Consider the following 22,709-nt stretch of genomic DNA (forward strand, 5'->3'; position numbering starts at 1 on the left):
AAAATAATCCATAGACCTTGTGATTTTTGTGAGGGTCAGTTACTTTAGTGTGAAAGACTGTTGTTACGTTTCTGCCTTTGCAAAGCAGAGTTTCCCCTCACAGGAACATCTTTGTCTTTTGAGCTTGAACACTGCTCGTGTTTATCTAAAAGTCAGCTGATAATCGACGCGTCTATTTATAACCTGCAGCAAATTTAAGTCACACGGTCACCGATGTGAGGTCACTCGGATTGTTTGAGACAGAGGAGAAAGAGTCCAGTGAGGTGTGAGTGGACAGCTTTTTAAAAGTCGGAGTGATTCTACAACGATTACTTTCATGTGGGTTACGGAAAGAAAACCTACCATGACTGTTGCATGTCTTCTTCATTTCCTGAGAGATATTTTAAGGGTATAACTTACAACAATTTAGGCACTAAACACTTTGTATGGTGTATGTGTGACATCATGTGCCACCACGTTCATAGTCCTGCTTCTTCCGGCTAATATAAAAATTATGAAAAAACCTGGTGGTCCGAATGAAGCCTGGTTGCTCAAACAAGCCACCTGTAACGGCACCTACCTGTCAATCAAAGCGTCCACGCTCTTAATCCTGCATAACTTTAAGCCTTAATATAACCTGAACAGGTGAGTTGTATATAAATTCACCCTCAGTACAGTTATCATGAATGTGTAAATAAGCTACAGAGACCAAAACTGTTTTTTGTACCAGGCTGTAAACATGTTTATTTCTGCTGTGAAACATGGGGACTTATGGAGACTGACTCACTTCTGGAGCCGGCCTCAAATGGACGACAAGAGGAACTGCAGCTTTTGGCTTCACTTCACAGCCACGGAGGTTTGTTATAAAAGATGAGCCTGCAAATGTTTGTTTTTTTAACACTTTTTATTGCATTGAAAAATAATCCAAAGTGCTTTTGTCTGACAAGAACAAAGTACCAAAGTTCCATGTTAAACTGAAACCTTGTTTATTTTTTACAATAACAGGACAAAATGTACACTGAGCTGGTTTTAAAACACTCTTCACTCTTCCTCATGTTAAAGCATTTCCAGCTGTGTAGGAGTGGCACGTTGGCCAGTTGGGCCATTTGCAGAGATTTCAACACAGCAGAGGATGAAAAGCAAACAAATACTGCTATTAAATAAAAAAAAGGCACATACAGGAACAAAACTAGATAAAACAGCACAACTTCTCACTGCAACATATATGAGAAAACTATAATGACAGCACAATAATAACTGCTGTCTGAATTCCCCCAAAAGAAAGTGCTGTGGGCGGTGTCATCAGCATACAATAACAAGTATGTTATAGTAAGTGGTCCATGTTCTTTCAAGTGATCCCTGATTGACACCCCGATCCACCTGTGAGCGATTTGTTAAACAGGTCACATGGTACAGGTACACACCTACAGTAGTAAGACCACAAGGACGCAAGTCATTTTAAGAATACTCCTCTACTTGGAGGTACGTCAACGCTGTGGTTACAGGATGTCTCAATAGTAGAAAATTGTCTAATTCGTCAAATGCTAGTGGCTCCTCTTTGGTGCTTAGTGATATTACCATTAGTGTTTTTAGCGGTAATCTGTCAGGTTTACCGCAGGAAGATACGCAGAGCTGTCAAGTTTTCTAGTTTCCAGTTGGAGACCTGGAGCACAACAAACAAATAGACCGGAAAACATCGAGGCAGTTTGCAGTAGAATGCGTAGGGTCGGGATAAAGGTCAGGATCTCAAACGAAGAGGTTCAAGCATCTGTGCATCTCGATTCAAGGTTGTGGTAAAGGGTTGAGTAAGTTTGAAATGACCTTGTTGGTACAACAGATTGTCCAACCACATCTAGATGAAAGTTTATGCCTGTTCTGTGTGACGAAAGCTTCACATCCAAACTCTCACCGAGATCTCTCTTTAGAGTCTTTGTTGGGTCAACACAATGAGAAATTAAGGTGTTGCCCTCACTTTGTTTTGCAATGTTGCAAAACCACCACAATTGCAAAGTCGGACAGGGAGTTTCACACTCTATTAGGCAACAAGAACAACAAGGACTTCATTTTAAGCATAATGAGGCCTGGAGGAAAATGGTTGATTTGTGGGGTTTTACATTCCCAGGGCAACAAACCAAGTGCCTCAAAGCGAACCACACAAAACAAGCACTGTTCATGCTCCATCTTTCTCCAGTATGAATGACCCCAACTATTAAAAACAAAAAGGGGAATTACAGTATATTTCAACCTGGCAGAGACTATGAGTCATGCTAATTTTGCACTCAGGAAGATTAGGTGCATTGTCTTGCAAAAAATAACCACCAAAACGGGCCTTATATATATAATTTTTCCATGAATCATTTTAAAATCTTGCCTGAGATTAAACACAGAAAGTGGCTGCACAGAAAAGACATTAACTTCATGGGAAATAGACCAGGTAGGAATATACTGGAGTTTCCTTTCTAGTGCACCAATAGCAGTAGAGCTGTACAATTCACAGCCTTCATTTGTCTTCATGAACTTTAGGTTGTAACGAAAAGACTGCGGTGACAGGCCAAAGTGGGCGGACTCACAGGTTCTTTAGGCTTAGCGAGGAGTTGAACAAGCTGTCTCCTTGACATCTCCTGGATTTTCAAGGAAAAGGGATTACGCCTGGTAAAGCCTTGGCATCATCGCAGAGAAAGGAAGTCCAAGCTACATTGCTTAGCCACCACAACCTGGAGCTTGATGGATAGCAGTGAACTGATAAATGGATGGACAGATACAAGAACACAGTGGCATCAAAGACCAGCCAAAAGAAGATGGCCATGTCAGTACACGGTTGGTTTTTCCTCCATTGACGCCTCAGAAATCCAAGGACAGGAGAAGTTGCTGGGCTTGTTGGCCGAATGGTGAATTCCAAACGTTCTTTTTACTCACATGACTTGACACTACCTACAACACTAGTGTTAAGTGTTGTTAAACATGATCTATCATAAAAAAAATATGATATACTTTCTAAATAATGGTCAGAGAGGGGGTGCCTGACATATGAAGTATATTTGAGCAGCGGTAGAAGTTTCTTGAACTTCCTGAGTGTGATGAACAGAAATCTCACACACTCTTCACAGTCACAATCTTTTGTCCAGAGCTGAAACAACCCAAAGACATCGAATGGCATTGCACCGTTTTTCCAGAAAAAAAAACCTCCTGACGTGAAGCTTCGTAGAGACGGGAGAAGCAGCATGTAGTGATGTGGTTTTTATGTTATCTTGTTGCTTGCATTAAAGCAGCACGAGGCAACTTTCTCTCTCAGGTGTGATGGACTCCTTTACCCATAAATCATGTGTTAAACTCTTCGACAGGTCCTCTGGATGAGGACGAATGTTGATCTTTACTTGAAAGTAGCTGAACAACATCCGGTTTCTGGGCAGGTGAGCAGAGGGAGGTTCAGAAGAAAGAAAGAAAAGAAAAATGTGTTGGTGATCTAAACACAGCGATGTAGAGCCTGCGTTGTCGGTTTGTTGACGTGTTTTCAATGTGAGGTTTGCACTTCTGAGAGATAAAAAAAGGCTGATGTCCTGTGGTTTCACCTCCTGCTCAGGTCAAGTCAGGTTCTTACTTTGAACATGGCAACAGTCTCCATGATTCAGCACATTCACTAGTTTTCACAGTATTTGTCGACCTCTGTTCAGCCCAGGGTGTTGACAGCAACAGGCAGCAGAGGGTCAGCCGCCTCGCTCCTCTCAACGTCGCCGCAATCGTTCACCCTGACCTGGTAGTTGGCCTTCTTCTTCTTCTTCTCCTCCTCTTCATCTAAATCGACCTTCTGTTGCGACGAGAACTCCCGGCAGTACGCCTGCGGCAGGCACTGCACCAGATGCACCTCACCGGTTTCATTCATGAGCTGGACGCAGGTGTAGAAGTCCTGTGGCGAGCGGTTGGTTGCGACAGTGGTGGGGTCAGGAGCTGGGACGGCGTTGGGAAGGTTGGGATGTCCCATCACACTGTACTCCGACCCCGGCAGCGTCATTATCTCTGGCCTCGGCCACAGGGAAGGCACGTCCGGTGACGGGGTGGAGGCTTCAGCAGGCAAGGAGCAGTAGGGCGGCAGGCTCTGCATGTACGCTTTCGGGTTTTGGAGTGTGAACTGCTGGGCGGCCGCCGGCGTCACGTCACATGGAACCATTAACGCGTCCTTCTCCCTGTCTGTCGGGTCGGCTGGGACGCTGCAGTCCTTCGGTGTGGTGTGATAGGTATCGTCAGTGCTGACATGGTGCCAAACCTCCTCGGTGTAGCTCGGAGGTCTGTAGCTGTGAAAGTTGCTGAAGTGGTGATTGATTTCATCCAGGTTCCCCTTCTGAGGGTGGAAAGGATGGTGAGGGAGAGGAGGAGAGGAAAAGATAGAGATGAAAGAGAAATGGAAGAGGGAGGGAAATGAGAGAAGGATAAGAGAAGGAAACACATGGTGAGAAGAAATAATTACCAAATGACCCTGAAAACTGTGTGTGTGTGTGTGTGTGTGTGTGTGTGTGTGTGTGTGTGTGTGTGTGTGTGTGTGTGTTGTGTTACCTTCAGGAGCAGCGGGTCGATGCCCATGATCCGGGGTTTTGGAATGGGTGGCAGGAAATACGCTTTTATTCTGAAGGTAAGAGACGCAGGAGAGATTAATAGAGGAACCTCGTGACTTCTTCTGAAGGTTTTCAGGTGTCTGGATCAGGAATGTGTGTCAAGCCCTGATACTTTTCTTGTGTGTCAGTGTGTCAGTGTCAGGGGGTTTATCTTCTCAGCTTGGCGCTCACGCCTCCTTCATTAGGAGAAGTCGTAACACTTCTCCTAATACGCAACGCCATAAGGTTAGGTGGAATCAGGCGGTTACAAACGGAAATTTCTGCTAATTTTATCACGCTGATGATTGCTTATTTTGTGCAAAATAAAACAGGAAGATGTTTTTCTGTGGGATTTCTAAGAAAGAGAAATCTAAGAAATCACAGGATGTGTTTGGCAGGAAAAACCCACACTGGAATAGGTCATAACAATCTAATCAGTCACAGCATCTAAGCAGTTTTGCAGCACGTGGTGATGTGGAAACATTTTGAATTATCCGTTAACCATAAAGTAATAAATGTGTTTTCTCACCTCTTGCTCTGCAGGATAATACCAAAGATGATAACCACCAGAGCCACGACGCCGACTCCCGACATGAGAATCCGCAGCAGCAGTTTACCTGCACACGTTCGAGCAAAGACACTTCATCAGAGTCCTCTACAGCTTTAGGGCTTTTGTGTTTTTTAAATTAGACAGACAAAGATAATAAGGGAGACGGTTAAAGCTGGGAGTACCTGCAGGCGGCCTGGCGGGGATGCTCATCAGCAGCGTGGAGCTCCATTTGCTCCACAGGCCGTAGTTATGCGACCGGCAGCGAACTCGGACCACGTAGTCGCCCACGGGGAGGCCGAGCAGCTCCACGTGAGGGTCCGGCAGGGGGTGTTTCACCTGCCGACGACAGACGCGTTACATCATTTAAACTTTTGACGAGCCACCGTGGAACTGTCCTCTGATGAGTTTGAGCAGGAGTTGAAGGCACTTTTCTCAAAATCGGATCCTTAACCTTGACTTCATACCATGAATGCAAATTAAGTTAATTCTTCAAGAAAGCCTATTTAGTAAATAACAATCCAATAACTGAACTTGGATCGATGTGGCAAAGCCGTCTGTGAATGAAACATTAAGGCTCATTTTAATCATCAGATCTTATTTGCTAAATCTGAAGTGTTTTCTACACCTTAAATTCAGGTGTGACACAGACGTGTTAGGATCTGTCCCTGCCCTGTGTGTTCTGTGTGTTCTGTGTTTGTCTGTGCCGGCTGGGCGTGACTGACCTAATTCTTTCCGATGGATCCTCACCTGCTCTGTTCTTACACGTACACAGAGTGCAGCCTACCCTCGTCTTTGTTCGTGTTACGTCGGCGCTGTGGGTTCGGTCTTCTGCCGAAGCTCAAGCTTAGTAATACCGGAAGGGCGGAGGGGTTAACTCAGTGTCAAGCAAACAAGCAAATGAATGAATGTCTTCTCCTTGAAACACAGAGCAGCTGCATGATTGTGTTTAGGGAAGCAAGCAGCCTTCAGATTATTACTATGGTAACCAAGGTCAGAGGATGAGGGCTTTCTCACACAGGCTGGACAGACGTGATGAAGAAGACTTTGTAAAGGACGTGTTGCAGTATTCTGAAGATATATCGACGAGCCGGGGAGGACAGCTTCATGTTATGACGACCATGTTAAACCTTTCAATATAAGCCTGATAAATAAAGATTGTGTTCCTAAAACGACTTTTTTTGAGAATAGACTCTTCCAACGATCCTTCTCCGTTCTTTAATTTCCTTTTTTCTTGATACTTTCCTTCTTGAACTGACAAAATGAAAACCTACTGTCCTACATGAGCATCATAACATACCTAAAGTATCAAACGTACTTGTGTTTTGTATTAATGTTAACCTGGAAAGGTTTAAAACAAAGTAAAGCAGCAGCAGTATGAAGTGCAGTAACATGGAAAGTACCTCAGTTTTGTACTATACTGCAGTATTTTAGTATATCAGTGATAATCTGAACGGACCTTCCAGTTGTCGGCCTCCGTAACGCGTCTGTACTGCAGCTCGTACACCAGCGTGATCCACCCGTACTGCAGGTCGGAGGGCACCGGGTACGTCCAGGACAGCAGTGCGTTGTGGCCCATCTCGTCGCCGCCGGCGTCCTTCAGCTCGTAGGTCAGGTTGACCGGCGCTTCCGTCTGAACTGTGGACGACACGAGCGCACGCGTTAACAAGGTTCTTTGGTCATTTTTATGTTTCTTCAAACACTTTCTAGCCCACATAGCACTGATCTAAGAGCCTGGACACTGGAGGATGCACGAGGATGTGAGTCACATGCTTCAAATCTATATCAAACATCCGCCCGACAAAGCAGGACTCTGGTGATGTATAATTAATGCAGCAGTGAACCGTCCGTTTTTGAACCTTCATAACCTCCTGGGGTTCATTTATTATTCATTTTCTGCATGTTTCTGTACATATGTACTTCATACGCATGGAATCACTGTGAAGCTGATACTCGTTTTCATTTGGCAGAACATTTGGACAGTTTGATTTCAGCTTTCATGACCGTCAAGCAGAGCTGATCAGACTCGGGACTCTTATTAAATGTTGATTGCTTGTTGTGCAGTTTGCGCCGTTTATGAATTAAATGAAACACGAAATGAATCAGTTAAGTGAATTCATCAAAACAGCATGTAATTCCCTGAAGGGCCATGAGAGATGTTCTGAAGATCGCAGACATACCGCATTATATTCATATTTAATGTCTCGCCTTCGTTTGTATGTTAAATTCATGTTAGAACGTTACTAAAAAAGATCCTGTGAGCCAAAGTAACAGTGAACGGACCTTGAATCACTGCAGGCTGATGAAAAGTCCAGCGTCAGAGCCCGTGGTTAGTCAGGAATGGACTAAGTGCTCACATTTTGTGTTTATTTCTTGCAAAACACTATTGCAATATGCAATCCTAGTCTTGCATGACAATTAAACTGAACCTCGAATAATCAGCTGCAATTAGTGGTAAACCTTTCATTCTGTCTGTGAAATGATAACTGTTTCATTATTGAGAAAAAAACAAACGTTCTTGCCGCTTTTCTTCGTTTTTTATGTTGAAAATTGGAGCAAATTCAGGTTTTTATGACTTTTTCTTTTTTTAAAGAACATTTCAATACCTGACTGATAATGAAATGAAACGATTAAGCTGCAGCCGATTCATAATTACTTCTGAGAGACAGACCGGCGTCGCCGACATTTTGGTGTTAATGGTTTCTGCGGCTGAATTCCCTGCATGACTGTCACATGGGCGCGCACGCAGAGCCTGTTTAACACACGTCGGCTCTGCTGCGTCTGTGAACCAGCTCGTCTGGATAACAACAAACAATCAGCTTCCAATTAGTGAGATTAGCTGCTGCCAGAGGCGCCGTGCCTTTTTTTACATAGTATCTGCTCCAAAACAGGAGCACGGCTTATGCTTACGTGACCTTCACGCTGCTTTTTAACTATTATTTAATCATTATTTAAACATATGTGTAGGAGGACCGGTGATTATACACTAATGAAAACATATGCATATTATATTACGTGCATATTCTGTATTTATTACTGTAGATTTAATGCCATGCAATGTTCTGTGCAACCAACTGTTGCCTTTTGGCAGAGTACTGTGTGGATTACTGCCTACAGACTGACAGGCTTATTAATATACCGGTATCATATGACAGCTGTGAGTATCTGACAGCAATATTTATCAATATTTAAATACAACAGAGTAAGATCAAGTCATTTTAGAAGTTGTGTCCTAGAATGACAGAAAACTTTGAGAGACCTGAGGGCACGTCGCTTTATTTATTCTACGCTCGGCTGCCTTTATAGATACACCCCCGCTGTCACTGGAGGTCATCCATCTGCTCTTTGAAGCATCACAGGCGTGTGGGGATATTTTAAATCTTACAACCTTTAATATTCAATGAGCATGCGACATTATTCTCTAGGTTTGAAACTGCTGAGAGTTTTCTTTTTGGGTTCATTGCACCAAATTCCATCCATTCCAGAGTCCTGCTAAATACCAACACTACCATCTCGTCCTTACCGATCTCTGCCACGTCCAGGCAGTGCTCCTGGGAGGTGTAGTTCCTCCGGGCGGTGACGGCGGTCACGTTCATACAGTAGATCATCCAGATGGTTGTGTGGCTGCTGTCAAAGTGGCAGCTGTTGGGGCCGGCGCTCACGTAGTCTGGACATTCATGTTTGGGGCCCTTACTGTGAACATTGGAGAGACATTTTTTTTAACTTAATATGCTCATGCTCTGCGATCTCTCAGACAACACTGAGGTCACTGGAAATGCTTTTATCAGTTTTATCACATAATCCCAGACTTACATTTGTGGTTAGAAACAAACCCCTGCAGGAGAACAAGACATCGATTGATGGAGCTGTGCTGATGTGAATCCAATTCGCTCTAATTACCGAGGGCAGATTCTCTGTTGTATGTGCCACATGGGCAGCTTGCACTGGCTCGAGGCCACGTGAAGCTGCTTTCAGGATTTCTGCTTCTCTGAAGTATTGACATGCTGAAGTGGAGCATAAAAAGGCGGATTTTATACGACCCAGAAACTGTTTGGGCTCGTTAACTCCTTAATTCAGTACTCCAGCGTGTTTGACCCTTTCCTGTTTCATTAGATTTCTTTATTTTTAACATTTTTAGCATGACGAGTAACCATCTTGCAGCCTGAGGACTTCCTTTACGTCCTGTGTAAATGAAGAACGTTGATTAGTCGCTAAAAAATAAATTATCCGATGTGAGGACTTTACACCTCGTATTAAAATGCAATCTCAGTCCGGACACGTTACCTGGAGGGACGTGTTCACACCTCTGTTCTTGCTGTCCACTGTCCTGTCTGTGATAAATTCTTAATTATTTGTCCACTATTGTAAAATTCTGCAAACGTTATACGTTAAGTTATTAGCAGAGGGTGTACGAAGTGCATTTAAAAATGTTGTTCAAGCTAAAGTACGGAGATATTGACAGTAAAATTAACTTAATAAAAGCTGTTTAAGTTATTGACTGTTATTGATTTATTAACATCTAAGTTTAGATAAATACAAACTGCAGTACTCCTGCAATAGCTTCAGGTATTTTATGTGTACATCTATCAAATAATAAACATTAAAATGAATCGTACTTGAGTGAAGCATGTGTAAGTGTGTGTGTGTGTGTGTGTGTGTGTGTGTGTGTGTGTGTGTGTGTGTGTGTGTGTGTGTGTGTGTGTGTGTGTTGCGTACACACTCTTTGGTGTAGCTGAAGACGTAGGTGACCCGCTCGCCGTCCGTCAGGTTGTCGAGCGGATGCCACCAGCAGGTGAAGTCCTCCATGTTGGGCGAGCGGCAGAAATAGATGTGAGGCCTTGTTGTCGCGGCAACCTCCACTGTGAACACACACACACACACACACACACAGACACCTGTTTGTTACCTGATCCCTTTCCGTTCATGTTTGCTGTGTCACCTTTAAAAAGGTAAAACTGCTTGTTCAGTTCGTTACAACAGAACCGTCACCCTAAAACCCGGTGCACAGTTTCCTCTGGCTCTGTACTTGAGACTGTTTTTTAGAGAAGAATGATAAATCTGAGGGGTGGTAAAGAAGTCTACACAAACACCTTTAAATATATGACTTGAGCATATGACGATGTTTTATAATTCACCCACAATTAGGGATGTAATGATACACTCAACTCACGACTCGGTTCGAGTCACGATTTTTTGTTCACGATACGATTTTTTCACGATTTTTTAAAATCAAAATGAGCTACAGACAATTATGACCAAAAAAAAAAATATTTATTATACTTTTTATTTGTAGGAAAAAAATCTTTCTTTACAGAAACTCTCTTATAAAAAGTGCAACTTACATCTTAAACAACAAAACACATGACAAATATCTGCTTTCTTTAGAAACAATCTCACAGTAAACTGCTGTTAACTGGTGTGGTGTACAGTTTTCGCTCACGAGGTGGCGTAACCAGGGCTCTAAATTAACTTTTTTGATCACCAGCCAATGTGGCTGGTAATTTTTCTACATAACAATAAAATACAAACATTAAAACTTGCGAGCAGCACGCGTCAATTTCCACAGAGCACCTGGAGCGGGCGAAAGCCAGACACAGAAAAGCAAAGAGAATCCGGCGGATTTTCAAAATAAAATACCCCGTGCAAACTGCCGGTCGTAAAAACAGACAAAAGCGAAACTAACTAACTACATAACATATTTACAGATGTAGAAGCATGTTTAGAAGAACATACACCGGGAAAATGTCCAAATCTGAACAAGTAAACAAAGTCTGGCGGTCTAAGCGCTCGCTCCTGAAACACTCCCTGTGGGGTTTGAAGTCGCGTGCAGGACGGACCAAATACGCCACGCTCACGCAATGTGGCGGGAAGCCTGTTTGACCAGTGAGAGCACGCGCTGTGCGGGTTCCCATTGGCCAAGAATTGCGATTAATTTTTTCTGTCAACCGATGGGAGTCGTCACGCATTTGTACCGATTTTAAATCGTGTCACGATGCATCGTTACATCCCTACCCACATTGTAACATTACGACTCCAAGACACTGACGAACACTCAAGAAAAATGAATCGTATCAAAAACTTCCCAACTCCCATCAACCCCCTCATTACAGGAAACCCATCCATCCTCTGAAAGCCCTCTGTCTCTAGTCTGTGTTTCTACAGTTTAATGAGGCTCAAGGTCACAACAGGTCCTTTCACACGGTTTTAAATGGTCTAACTATCAGGACATGGCATCCTCGTACATGAATACAACCCAATTGTGTGAATGCGACACTGTTTCGGGGCCCCGGGGTGCAGAAATATTCAAATACCCCAGACAGTACACGGTGTTTGCCCAAAGCTGCATGGGATGACCCTAAATGGACCCTTTGAAAAAGGCCACACTCTGTTTTCTGTTGCTAAACTTTCACCTGAGTATTATTCAGCTTCCATGACACTGTTGGTACCAATGGATAGGTTTCCGGTTTCATATGATCTTCTAGGAGAAGAGACTTTAAACTGGCTAACACAGATTTAGTGGCAACATTTGTGATTCGTTGGAAGGGAAATCAAACACAGAAAAACAAACTAATGAAAGGACAGGCTTGATAATGGAGCGGTAATGAAGCGAGCAGTCAGCCGGAATATCAGGACACACACTCTACTCAATCCATCTCTGTCTAATAGACTGTTCCCTTGTCCCATGACTGAGATTCAGACCAGCAGTGAAAAAATCAAACAGCATGAATTCATAAACAGCAGAAATAAACATGTTTACAGCCTGGTACAAAAACACAACACCTCCCTTTAGAAACCTCTGGGTTACGTCATGGATATGACGTCCATATTTTATGGAGCCACCTCAAATGGCCCCGCAGCTTTTAGCACTTATGCACTGGCTTCACGTCACAGTAACGGAGGTTGCCGCTTCGTTTCAGTCACACGGTGATTAGGTTTGCTCAGTTGTCATGAAGCTGCGGATGTTTAAATCCTTTCAATTTTCCTGAAAAACACTTTTGTACCTGTCGTCAATGACAACTGAGCAAACTTCACTTCCCGTTGAGACCACTTCATGCAGGTGAAAGAAGATAGAAGTGGACCTTGAGATAAAAATTGTTGATTGCCGTCACTAACTATGATGTCAGTAATAGGCTTCTGTGTAAAATAAATATAATAACCCATAAAAATCCACTTTATAAACTGGCTGTAACCCTGAGACTACAGTGAGGCAGTGAGACATCATGTGACCTCCACAAATCATAGCAATGGGGGGCCAGCAGTAATCCATGAGAGAATGCACAGGGCCTCAGTCTGAGGGCAGCAGGGAAACAAAAGGCCTGTTGTGCATGTCGTAAGGCGCTCAGCTCAGTAGGTCACACTGCAGGAACTTTTTAATCAACAACATCGACTTCTCAGAACTGAAAGAAAGAAAGGATGCAATAAAATCGGACAAATTCACACCTGCAGCCAGTCAGACCAGCCCAAGCGTAATGGATTTACTGCAGGTGCCACACAGCGTCTGTAAATTTATTTTAACGGGGAGTTAAATCAGCGGTTAATTGTATCAAGGCATCAAGTGGACAGGAGGGCGAGTAATTCTTACATTAATCTCGCTTTAGACGTCAAAGTAAACACATTGACGTCTATATTTTGTTGTACGAGGTTACTCTAGGGCACGATGTGGACGGTTCTCAAACTGTCCCCTCCACAGATTTATTTCTGTATAGTCCGAATAGGCACAGGGCCAGGAGTCCAATGGGTCAGGGGGTCCCTTTGGCCAAGTGACCGAAAGTCGGACAAAAGAATAAAATTACATGCAAAAAGAGCCACAAAGAGATCCGAGGTAAAAATGAAAAGACATGTAAAATGACTACAAAGAGATGCGAATCAACCACACAGAGATGCAAAACAACTGCACAGGGATGCAAAACAACTGCAGAGATACGAATCAACCACACAGGGATGCAAAACAACCACACAGAGATGCAAAACAACCACACAGGGATGCAAAACAACCACACAGAGATGCAAAACAACCGCACAGAGATGCAAAACAACCGCACAGAGATGCAAAACAACCGCACAGGGATGCAAAACAACAACACTGGGATGCAAAACAACCACACAGGGATGCAAAACAACCACACAGGGATGCAAAACAACCGCACAGAGATGCAAAACAACCGCACAGAGATGCAAAACAACCACACAGAGATGCAAAACAACCACACAGGGATGCAAAACAACCACACAGGGATGCAAAACAACCGCAGAGATACGAATCAACTGCCCAGGGATGCAAAACAACCGCCCAGGGATGCAAAACAACCGCCCAGGGATGCAAAACAACCACACAGAGATGCAAAACAACCACACTGAGATGCTAAACAACCACACAGGGATGCAAAACAACAACAGAGGGATGTGAAACAACAACAGAGGGATGCAAAACAACAACAGAGGGATGCAAAACAACCACACAGGGATGCAAAACAACAACAGAAGGATGCAAAACAACCACACAGGGATGCAAAAAAACACACAGAGATGCAAAACAACCACACAGGGATGCAAAACAACCACACAGAGATGCAGAACAACCGCACAGAGATGCAAAACAACCACACCGAGATGCAAAACAACAACACTGGGATGCAAAACAACCACAAAGAAATACCAAACCACTACAAAAAAAAGCAAAACTCCGACAGAGACACAAAACAAAGAAATGTGATACAAAAAAACATTTTGACCTAATAAGGACTTTTATTATAATCATGAATCTATCATTTTGGGAGACCAAAACAAAGAAGGCATGTGATGCTGCTGCAGTTTGTCTGAAGACTGTTTTCCTTTCCAGAGGTTTGACATTCACAAACCCACTGATAGAAAGTCACTTTGACTAATTAAATGCAAATTACAAAACACTGACAGATTGAGGGTTCCTGAGTTCTTTTGCTGCAAAATCTGAGTGACCTTTTTACGTGAACACAACCAAACAAATGTCAGTAAGATCTAGATTAAACAGTAAATCTGACAGATTGATAGGAACTCAGCATGCAGCAAAATGCCTCCTGGGACTGATTCACTTACTCTTGTACTCTTTATGTCAGATAAATCTGAGGGGTTGTACAATGATTAACACTAGAAAAGCGAGGCCACAAGAAGGGATCTTTTCACACCCTGCTGCAACAGTGACGTCAGTTGTCAAAGCATAATTTTTTGTTTATTGTTATAGGATTCACTTCTCCAGCATTGCCAGAACTTCTCTCAGAGTCTGCTCCGAACACGCCTATCAAGCCTAATATCTATCAAACACAACTAGCTCTGATTAGTGATCTTGTGATACGGCAGAGTGCTCATCAAAAGACGACCCCTTAGGCTGTTCGAGTATAAACCAGGGTCCCTGCTTTAATATTTAACAATATGTTTTGATCATATGTTAGTTTTGTTCTTTGCATCAGATCTTAAATCTGAAAAGTAACTTACAGCTGTGGCGTCTTTTCCAAGGATAAATGTGACAACATGAAAATCCATTATCACAGGAATCACACAGACAAACCTTGAACGTGATAAATAATAATTAAAACATAGAAGTAGTTGTGTCCGATTTAAATGGCAAGCAATAGCTTTCATTTCGCTGCTGCTATGGCAACAACCATGACCAATTATGCAGCAGTTAATGGACACGAGCAACCGTAATTTCATCCACAACCATCAACCATTGACGTGACGGTTTGTCGACACACGTGTGTCCTGACTTGAACCGACTGACAGGGCGTGTTTGTGTGCGGCTCAGCGGGAGGTATTGACGAGCTGTCGACACATCTGGCTGAGTGGAAATAAAATGACCGACACAGCTGGCTGCCGTCTGTCCGCACACCCACCTCTGTCAGACTGTAACACTCATTTAAATCTCTTTCTACTCTCAGAGGGAAATATTCTAAGTAGTCAAACTAATCATGTTTTGTGATAAATAAAACCTCACTGTGTATACGATACAGCAGAAAGGATTAACAAAGATCTACAACAAACAAATGCAATGAGGTCTTTAATGAGACTTAATGAGTGCAAACAGACTTAGTTCAAAAGGTCAAGTCAAGTGTAATCTGCTGAGAAGTTTCTAATTAAGTGGCTGCTCGCTTCAAGGCAAACTTGTCAGACTTGAACAAATGAAGCAGCGTTCACGCCCTCTGACACTCACCACGGCTGTGTCTGTCTTTATAGACGACGTCCTGGACGATTCTGCTGCAGGATACGGGAGGAAACAGACAGATCAGCAGCCACAGCATCCTGACGCCTTCTGTCAACCTGTCGACGCAAAAAGAAAAAACAAACATTGAGAAAACCCTGTGACAACTCAGAACGCCAACGCATGTGATGAAGTCTGCAAGCGGGAACATGTGATTCTAAGACAACTGGACATTTATATTTTTAAAAGAGCAGCAGGGTGATCGCCCCGTGGCTCTGACGAAGCACGTCCTTGATCCAGTCATGAGACAACATCAGATAATCATCCCTCTGATTTTATTTTTTAACATCTCTCTTCTCAAACCTGAGATACTGTTGAATATTGAAGACAGAGAAACCAAACTCCAAAATGAGCATTTTAAAAGTTATCGCGTGTCATCTCGCACACCGAACCAGACAAAGCATCCTTTGGAGGCATTTTTTTTTTGGAGCATGTGGCGTGGGTTACACACTGCACCTCCAGTGTGTATGATTTAGCGGCACCTAGTGGTGAAGTTGCAGGTTGAGACCAACTGAATACCACCCGCCTCCCGTTCATTCCAAGCATGTAGGAGAAACTACGGCGGACTCCGCCAAAGAGCACCCGGCCCCTCAGACGTGTCAAACTCAAGATAATTTCATACATCGCACTCCCACCGCTCATACTACAAACCCCACAATGCACTGCAACAGCCGCCACAGTGGGCAAGACCTGTGCACCACACCTGCCTGCTGCTTCGGTTGCTTACTGACACTAATCAGCGGTCAGCGGATGAACGCGCAGCAGCTCTGACTTTGAGAACAGGGATTTTCAAAGCAGATGGGAGGCCAAAATCTGACACACCGGCCCTTTAATGCACGTTTTACTCGTCTTAAATAAACTTTGAGCATCCACAAAGGTCAGAAAATATAAAACCCCATCCCCATCCCGTGAACTGAACAGTAATGAAGTCACATGAAGGCTTAAGAGATTTTAAGCACTGCTCTTATGAGGGGAAGAACAGACCCGACATGCAAACAGGAGCAGCAGGGGATTCTTGGGCGTTAAGACAACAATCGCATTAAATAATCCCCGCCTTGATCTTGCAGTGCGGGAGGATTAAAAACGAGGGCAAGCTTCAGCTCACCCCTGACACGGCACAGTACAGTACCGAGGACACGATGACGAAAAGTGCGAGAGAAAAAGAAACGAGTTCGCCATCCTACAAATCTTTAAATATCAACGTCTGAAATGAAACCGAAACAACGGCTGGACTAAGGCGCATCACTTGACGCACGCAGACAAAGTTAAGCTCCAGGTTTCTAATCCTTCAGTCTTCCTAAAGGAACCTTTGACCTAAAAAAGCGAAGCGCTTAGTTAAAAAGCTTGGATTGAATCTGAGAGCAGAGTTCAGATCTGACATTAAACAGAATTATGATCCTTGCACGGTATTTACAGCTTAATAGTCGTAGTAGTTTTTTATTATTGAAAGTAAAACCTCACTGTGACTGCATGTTTTGTGGTCAGAGATCAGGGATCAGGACTCTCTCCATCCTCCTGCAGCTGCGTCCTGGCATTCGTCCTTTCATGCGACTCTACAGGAGACTTCCATCGACTCCCGTAGCTTGATATAATGGACAAGAATAAATTTTAGCTTCAGACAGGTGGAGGCATTAACGGTGTCAGTGGAGAGGAGAGGAAGTTCTCCAGAGCTAGATGTAGCGCATCGATCGATCATAATATTTCAGCTTCCACGTTCTTTCAGTGCATGTACCCTCGATTAGCATCAGGAGCCCCTTAAACTGATTCAGCTTCATGATAAATTAATAAATTATTTTATCAAATTATTTCCCCAATGTGCACCAGAAGCCAACTGAACTTAAGCACAAAAAAAACATTGCGAGTGTCCCACACACATTTTAAAATATTGCAAAAGGGAGTGAGATCAGCAGCCAAAGATCAGCTGCTCTGTGCTCAGACAATAAAGAAAAAATGTATTTCCTGCAGCTGTAAAGATTATTTAAACGATAAAAGGTAATTACCTTACACTTATGATTATCAGTTGATTGATTGATTGTTTTATTGCCTGTACAACACGTTGACTGTTATGAACATTGTGATCCCGACACAAAGTTCAAAGTGTGCAGAGTGTGTTGCCATCAGGAGTGACCTTGTCCACCACTCTCTTATCTGCTCTGAGCTGAGGTTCAATTTCTGTGTATAAAGTTATCCAAATTCAAGTAAACCCAGCGCTCGAGCAAAAGCAACATGCTCAAATACAGACGGGAGGAAAAACAGCCTAAAAAAAAAAAAGTACAAAAAGGAATAAAATGTGTGTTTTCCCTGTGCAGAGGCCACACCAGGACTCTCAACGTAGATCAGGTGGAGCTGAGTGGAACACAGAAAGTAGCAAACTGATGTCCATTATGGGTAAAAGCATGTAACATCAATCTAATAATTATAAATCTGAGTAAACTGGTGAAGAAAATGAACCTCGGCTTCATTTTAAAATCTGGTACAAATTACAGGAATTAAAGAAAGAGCTGTTCCACTTAGACCAAGCTGAATAATTTAATTAATGTTTAATCGGAAACTTTTATTCTTCCTGTGCAAATCTCTAGAAGATTAATAAGTGTCTCTCCTGGAAACTGCCTCGGACATTACAAAAGAAAATCAGAGAAATGTGTCGGCGCTTCGATAATATCTGCTGTGCTGAGTTATGTGCACATACGATATCTGTCAGAGCAAGACAAAAAAAAACAAAACAACAAGCTGTAGCTGGAAAGCCGACCGTGAATAACACCGTGATGCCACGTTTTTCCAAAAGGTGCATCTGATACAGGAATGCAGCATCACCGCCGCCCCGATCCTCGCGGCCAATCGCAGCACTCGATTCACCTGTTGCCGTGGCGACCGCCTCCTGACCCGCGCGTCAGCGGCTGATCAATCCCCCCTCCGGAAAAGAGCAAGGCCCCCCGCTGGAAAAGATTAGTGACGGTCCAGAGGCTGAATCTATACAACAACGTGGAGCGTGCTCGCAACAGGTGTGCGCACTCAAATATGGCAATTAATCGATAATCAACCCACAAGATAAAGCGTGGCTAATTGGCGCCATCTTCTTTAATTTATTTTCATCATTTTCCAGTTTTTAGAAGACAATCGAAGCCTTTATGAGAGTACTGAACAGTTGATTGATTTGTAAAAAAATGCCAATCAAAAAGGCGCTTCAGTAAAAACATCTGATGTGAATAAAAGTCGACAGATCTGCTTCGAAATCGCACGAAGAAAAGTCGCAGAACTCGCCTGAGATTCATCTCATCTCAGTGTTTTTACGTTTCCTTCAGTGTCTACACTGATCTGTTCAGAGCAGACTTTTCTTACACTGCTTGGGGGGAAATGTTCACCTCGAGAGTGCAGACCTTCATAAAGCAGCTATATTGAAATAAGAGACAAGGCTTATTTAAAGCTTGTTGTCCCCACAGGCGAGTCTCTGACCTTTAACGACAATGAGGAAAGATTGCGTTGATGACATTCAGTTGAATTTATTACCACGTTCATTCCACTGATCACCCCGAGCGCAAAACGTGTTGTAGAGCCGGTGATGTGCTTTGACATTTTTTTGGAGTAAAGTCCCAAATCTGTGCAGAAATTCAAAAACCGCAGCACATTTTCCACCCTCAGTGCTGTCTGTGATGGATTTCTGTGGACGTCTTTCAAAGCCAAAAAACTGTGCGAGCTGGACTGTTGTTCCATCGATCGACAGTTAATCAACTGTTCTGATCTGACGATCCATGAAATTGCTGGAGTCTGATTCAGGCTTCAGTGAACTGTGAGTAGTCTGTCCATCGGGTTCTGGATTGTTCATACATACAAACAAAACAAGACGACAAAATGTATCCGAGACAAGTAAAATCAGTGGATGGAGAAAGTAAGAGGAGGTGCAGCTGCTGGTCAGCTCACTTCTAACTGATCGTGAACCGATGCCGACTCATTCAAGTCAAAAGTTAAGGATTAAAGTTAAAGACTCTGTGGCCACGGCTTCAACCGTTACGTGCAGATCCAGCAGCGACAAGTCTTATCTGGAGGATGTATACAACTCCGTAGCTGCATTCTGGTCACACGGGAAACAGATCTGAACAGAGAGCAGCGTTCGATTCACAAGAAGTCACGTGCTGCCGCTGCATGCGAATCCAATCCTGATCACACGTTCACAGGGGCCAGCAGGGGGTGGGGTTTATGTTTGACATAAACACTGCAGCATCATAAAATCCTGCATGCTCACGTTGAGCGGTAACTGATTAACAGACACACGCTGACATGCAGGAACATAAACACAGCCAGAGAGAGACTAGAAATTAGTGTAATTCACCCGAGTTACTAAGTCACTAATTCTTTAACTAACTGTACGTAAATGTACGTTCTGTCTTTAAATAGTAGTTTGCTGCAGGTGGAGTCCGACTTCCCTGTGCAGGATTTAAGGGATTCACTCATAAGTTTCTAGGAGGTCCCGACACAGGTCCGGGAGGTACCTCTAAATCAGTCTGATGGTATGACAGTGAAAGGAAACGGCGACGTTGTATTGTTTGCAAAGCATGGATTAAAAATGACGGAGCTACAACACGTCCGGTTGCAGATAAAGTATTGTCTCCCATCTTCTTGAATTCACGTGAATGCATTTGAGAAGAAGTTGCCACTGGCAGATGAAGGGAGAACTAAACTTTGGGAACTTCAGGTCGTTCTTTGTGGGGTCGGTGGTTCAATTCCCACCTCCGAATAAATGAGTCTCTGGAGGATAATAACTTGTCATGTTGCAAAACTTGTGACGTACAGTAGAGGCAGAGAAAAGTAAAAAGCTTTAGTCTTCTCAGTCTTGCCCTTTAACGTGTAGTTAACTGAATTATCTGAGAGAAAAACAAGATGCTCCAAGCTTCCTGTGGGCCTGCTAAGATAATTAACATGTGATGTTAAAAGGTCTTATGACACATGATTAGCCATATGGTACTAAAAGTTTAAATGGATTTTCCACTCCAGTGCACAGCAGACAGGAGCACTAATGATGTTGCACAGAGAAATCCCCTGCAGCTTCCCAGATCCATTCAGTTCTGATTTCATACTTTTACAGCCGGGACTCAGAAGTGACGCAAGGAAATCAACAAGTGCTGAACTTTACTTCATGTGGGTCTGTTCTGTCCCACGGTTCATCAAGTTCATCTCACGTTTAGATAAGACATTTCTACGACAACATTTGGACCCAAAGGTAATTTCTAAATCCCAAGCAGACAGAGTTAAACGCTGCTGTACTCCGTCTTTGTTGTGTTAAATTATTGCTAATTCGAAACCTGCGGCTTCGGTTTCACATTAAACGCTCAGAGGGATGTTGAGTTCTCTCTGTACGGGGGGGAAATAAAACAGTTAAAATTATTAACTCGATCTTGATGCGTGCTTTTAAATTTTTCTGTGTCAGTGCTTAAGCCGGATAACGAGATAGTTGGGGATTACCTGTGAGGCGACAAGAAGCCCTGGTTTAGTCTGACTAAGCTGTTTACCACTAAATGCAGAGGGAGACTGGCAGAGCTACACAGTATTGCCTTTGAAATAGTCAAACTGCTGCCAATTTCCTTATTTTGGAGCCCAGTGTGCCACCTCTTAAAGGACGGCATCAACCTCGTGACAGCCAAAGATGCTGCGGTGAAAGAGATCTGTCAGATTCACTCATCGCTTGATAGCAACATGTGATAGAAAGCTTTCACCTGTGTCATGTGGAGAGGAAGGAAATGCTGTCACAGTTTTCTGAAATAACAAACAAAAATCCTAAAATCTCGCCTGAAAAATGATCTTTCACAGCCGCCGCCGCCGTCCTCATCATAACAACTTAATCCTCCATCTGAGCTGTCAAGCTTTCAGGCTGCCAAATCTATTTAAAACCCACTTCTTGCAGCCACAGCGCACAAACTAAACATGAACTCTTTCAGTGTAGTGTGCAGACACGTTCCCTGAGCACACTGTAAACACTTTGTTTTGTAAGACTCATCTCCAGACTGTAAAGTCTTTCATTTACAGTCTCTGTAGTAAATAACAAATGTCTAATTTATGCGTTTTAGTTTAGGATTTTAAAGTCTGAGACTATGGATGATGTTTGCAGTCGAATAATGATGCATCAACTTTTAGAAAAACAAAACACACCGTGCTTTGAAAATCTGAGTTCTGGTCCAGCTGCAGCAGAGAGACAAGAACAGTCATGTTCGCCTCAATAACATCACGTTCGTCTGTCCTGTGTCACGTTCTAGGTGTGGCACATCTTTGCATTCTTATCTGCTGTAGCACATGTATGCACTGAGAGGGGACGAGGAGGGGAGTATAGTCCAGAAAATCCAGACTGAGCATATCTGAAAGCAGAAATGTTCTGGTTGATGAAAAGAGACTTTTTTTTAGCTTGTGACCTCTCATCACAGACTGTTTTATTTTTGTTTTTTGACTACATGTTAGGGGGTTAAGGTCATGCATTATTCCCCTGGAGAAAAATTTGTGAAAATAAACATCCAGTGTAGCAGAAATGTATTTTTCCTTCTGCACTTTGTAGTTAATCGTGGGAACTTTATTCCAGTGGCATTTTGACTCATGCACCCTTCGGTTTTTGAGATATTTCTTGGCAAAATCAGGTCAACCCTTCACAATAAACAGACAATTAGATACACTGGCTATAAGCATCATATCAGATGATGTGATGTTTTTCATTTTTAACAGCCTGAGCTTTTATTTTGTCTGCTTGACATGAGCAAAGAGAGTTATTTGGATTAATTGTGGATTAAGTGTGACAGATATTCTTTTATTATAAGAGGATGAAAAACACGTGACAGAGCAGAAAGACCTTCAGCATCACTTTTAGTTTTAATAACGAGATATTTAAAGTTTCCAGGCTAATTTGAGACATTTTAACTCATCAAAATAACTTAAATCAAAACAAACTAATGAGTTTTTATATGATTTTTGCATTATTTTATGTTTTTAATTAACTAACTTTTAATGAGGCACACCTGTGCACGGTGGCCTCGGATTAAAACACATGAACCCGTCTTACCTCTAAAGTGAATAATCCGCCTGCTGCTGCTTTGAAACCACCAAGAAAACAAACTCCTCGAACATATAGGACCACACCGGGACCAGGACCAGCCAGGCAGCCGGTCGATGCAGCCGGTAGTCCGGGTGGAAATCCCCCGGTGAAGGGAGGGAGCCGCCGCGCCGCTTGTCGGTGAGCTGTCAGCGGAGTGTTGCGTTCACTGCCTGCCTCTGTGTATTTCTGCGAGCACCTCCCCTCGCTCCCTCCTCCTCCTCCTCCTCCTCCTGCTCTGTACGGAGATTTTCCTCCACCTGGTCCCGCGTCATCAAGCCAAACACCAGCTGCAGCTCT

The 22,709-nt window shown here is 43.2% G+C and overlaps 1 protein-coding gene across 2 annotated transcripts; it reads right to left on the reverse strand.

The window, feature by feature from the left end:
• Positions 1–1,140: 1,140 nt before the first annotated feature.
• Positions 1,141–22,709, reverse strand: crfa4 (cytokine receptor family, class I receptor 4). Of its 2 annotated transcripts, XM_027291595.1 has the most exons (9): positions 22,380–22,709; positions 15,296–15,402; positions 9,833–9,971; positions 8,636–8,805; positions 6,572–6,750; positions 5,298–5,451; positions 5,095–5,182; positions 4,528–4,597; positions 1,141–4,315 (listed from the first exon to the last, which is right to left on the reverse strand). In XM_027291595.1, exons 2-9 carry the CDS (start codon positions 15,381–15,383, stop codon positions 3,647–3,649), a joined length of 1,557 nt encoding a protein of 518 aa, XP_027147396.1. In that variant the 5' UTR covers positions 15,384–15,402; positions 22,380–22,709; the 3' UTR covers positions 1,141–3,646. The 2 variants fall into 2 exon arrangements, with proteins under 2 accessions (XP_027147396.1, XP_019113820.2); XM_019258275.2 differs by lacking the exons at positions 9,833–9,971; positions 15,296–15,402; positions 22,380–22,709 and adding an exon at positions 8,926–9,115.

This window comes from Larimichthys crocea, chromosome XIX (genome assembly GCF_000972845.2).
Source record: "Larimichthys crocea isolate SSNF chromosome XIX, L_crocea_2.0, whole genome shotgun sequence".
NCBI classification, from domain to species: Eukaryota; Metazoa; Chordata; class Actinopteri; family Sciaenidae; genus Larimichthys; species Larimichthys crocea.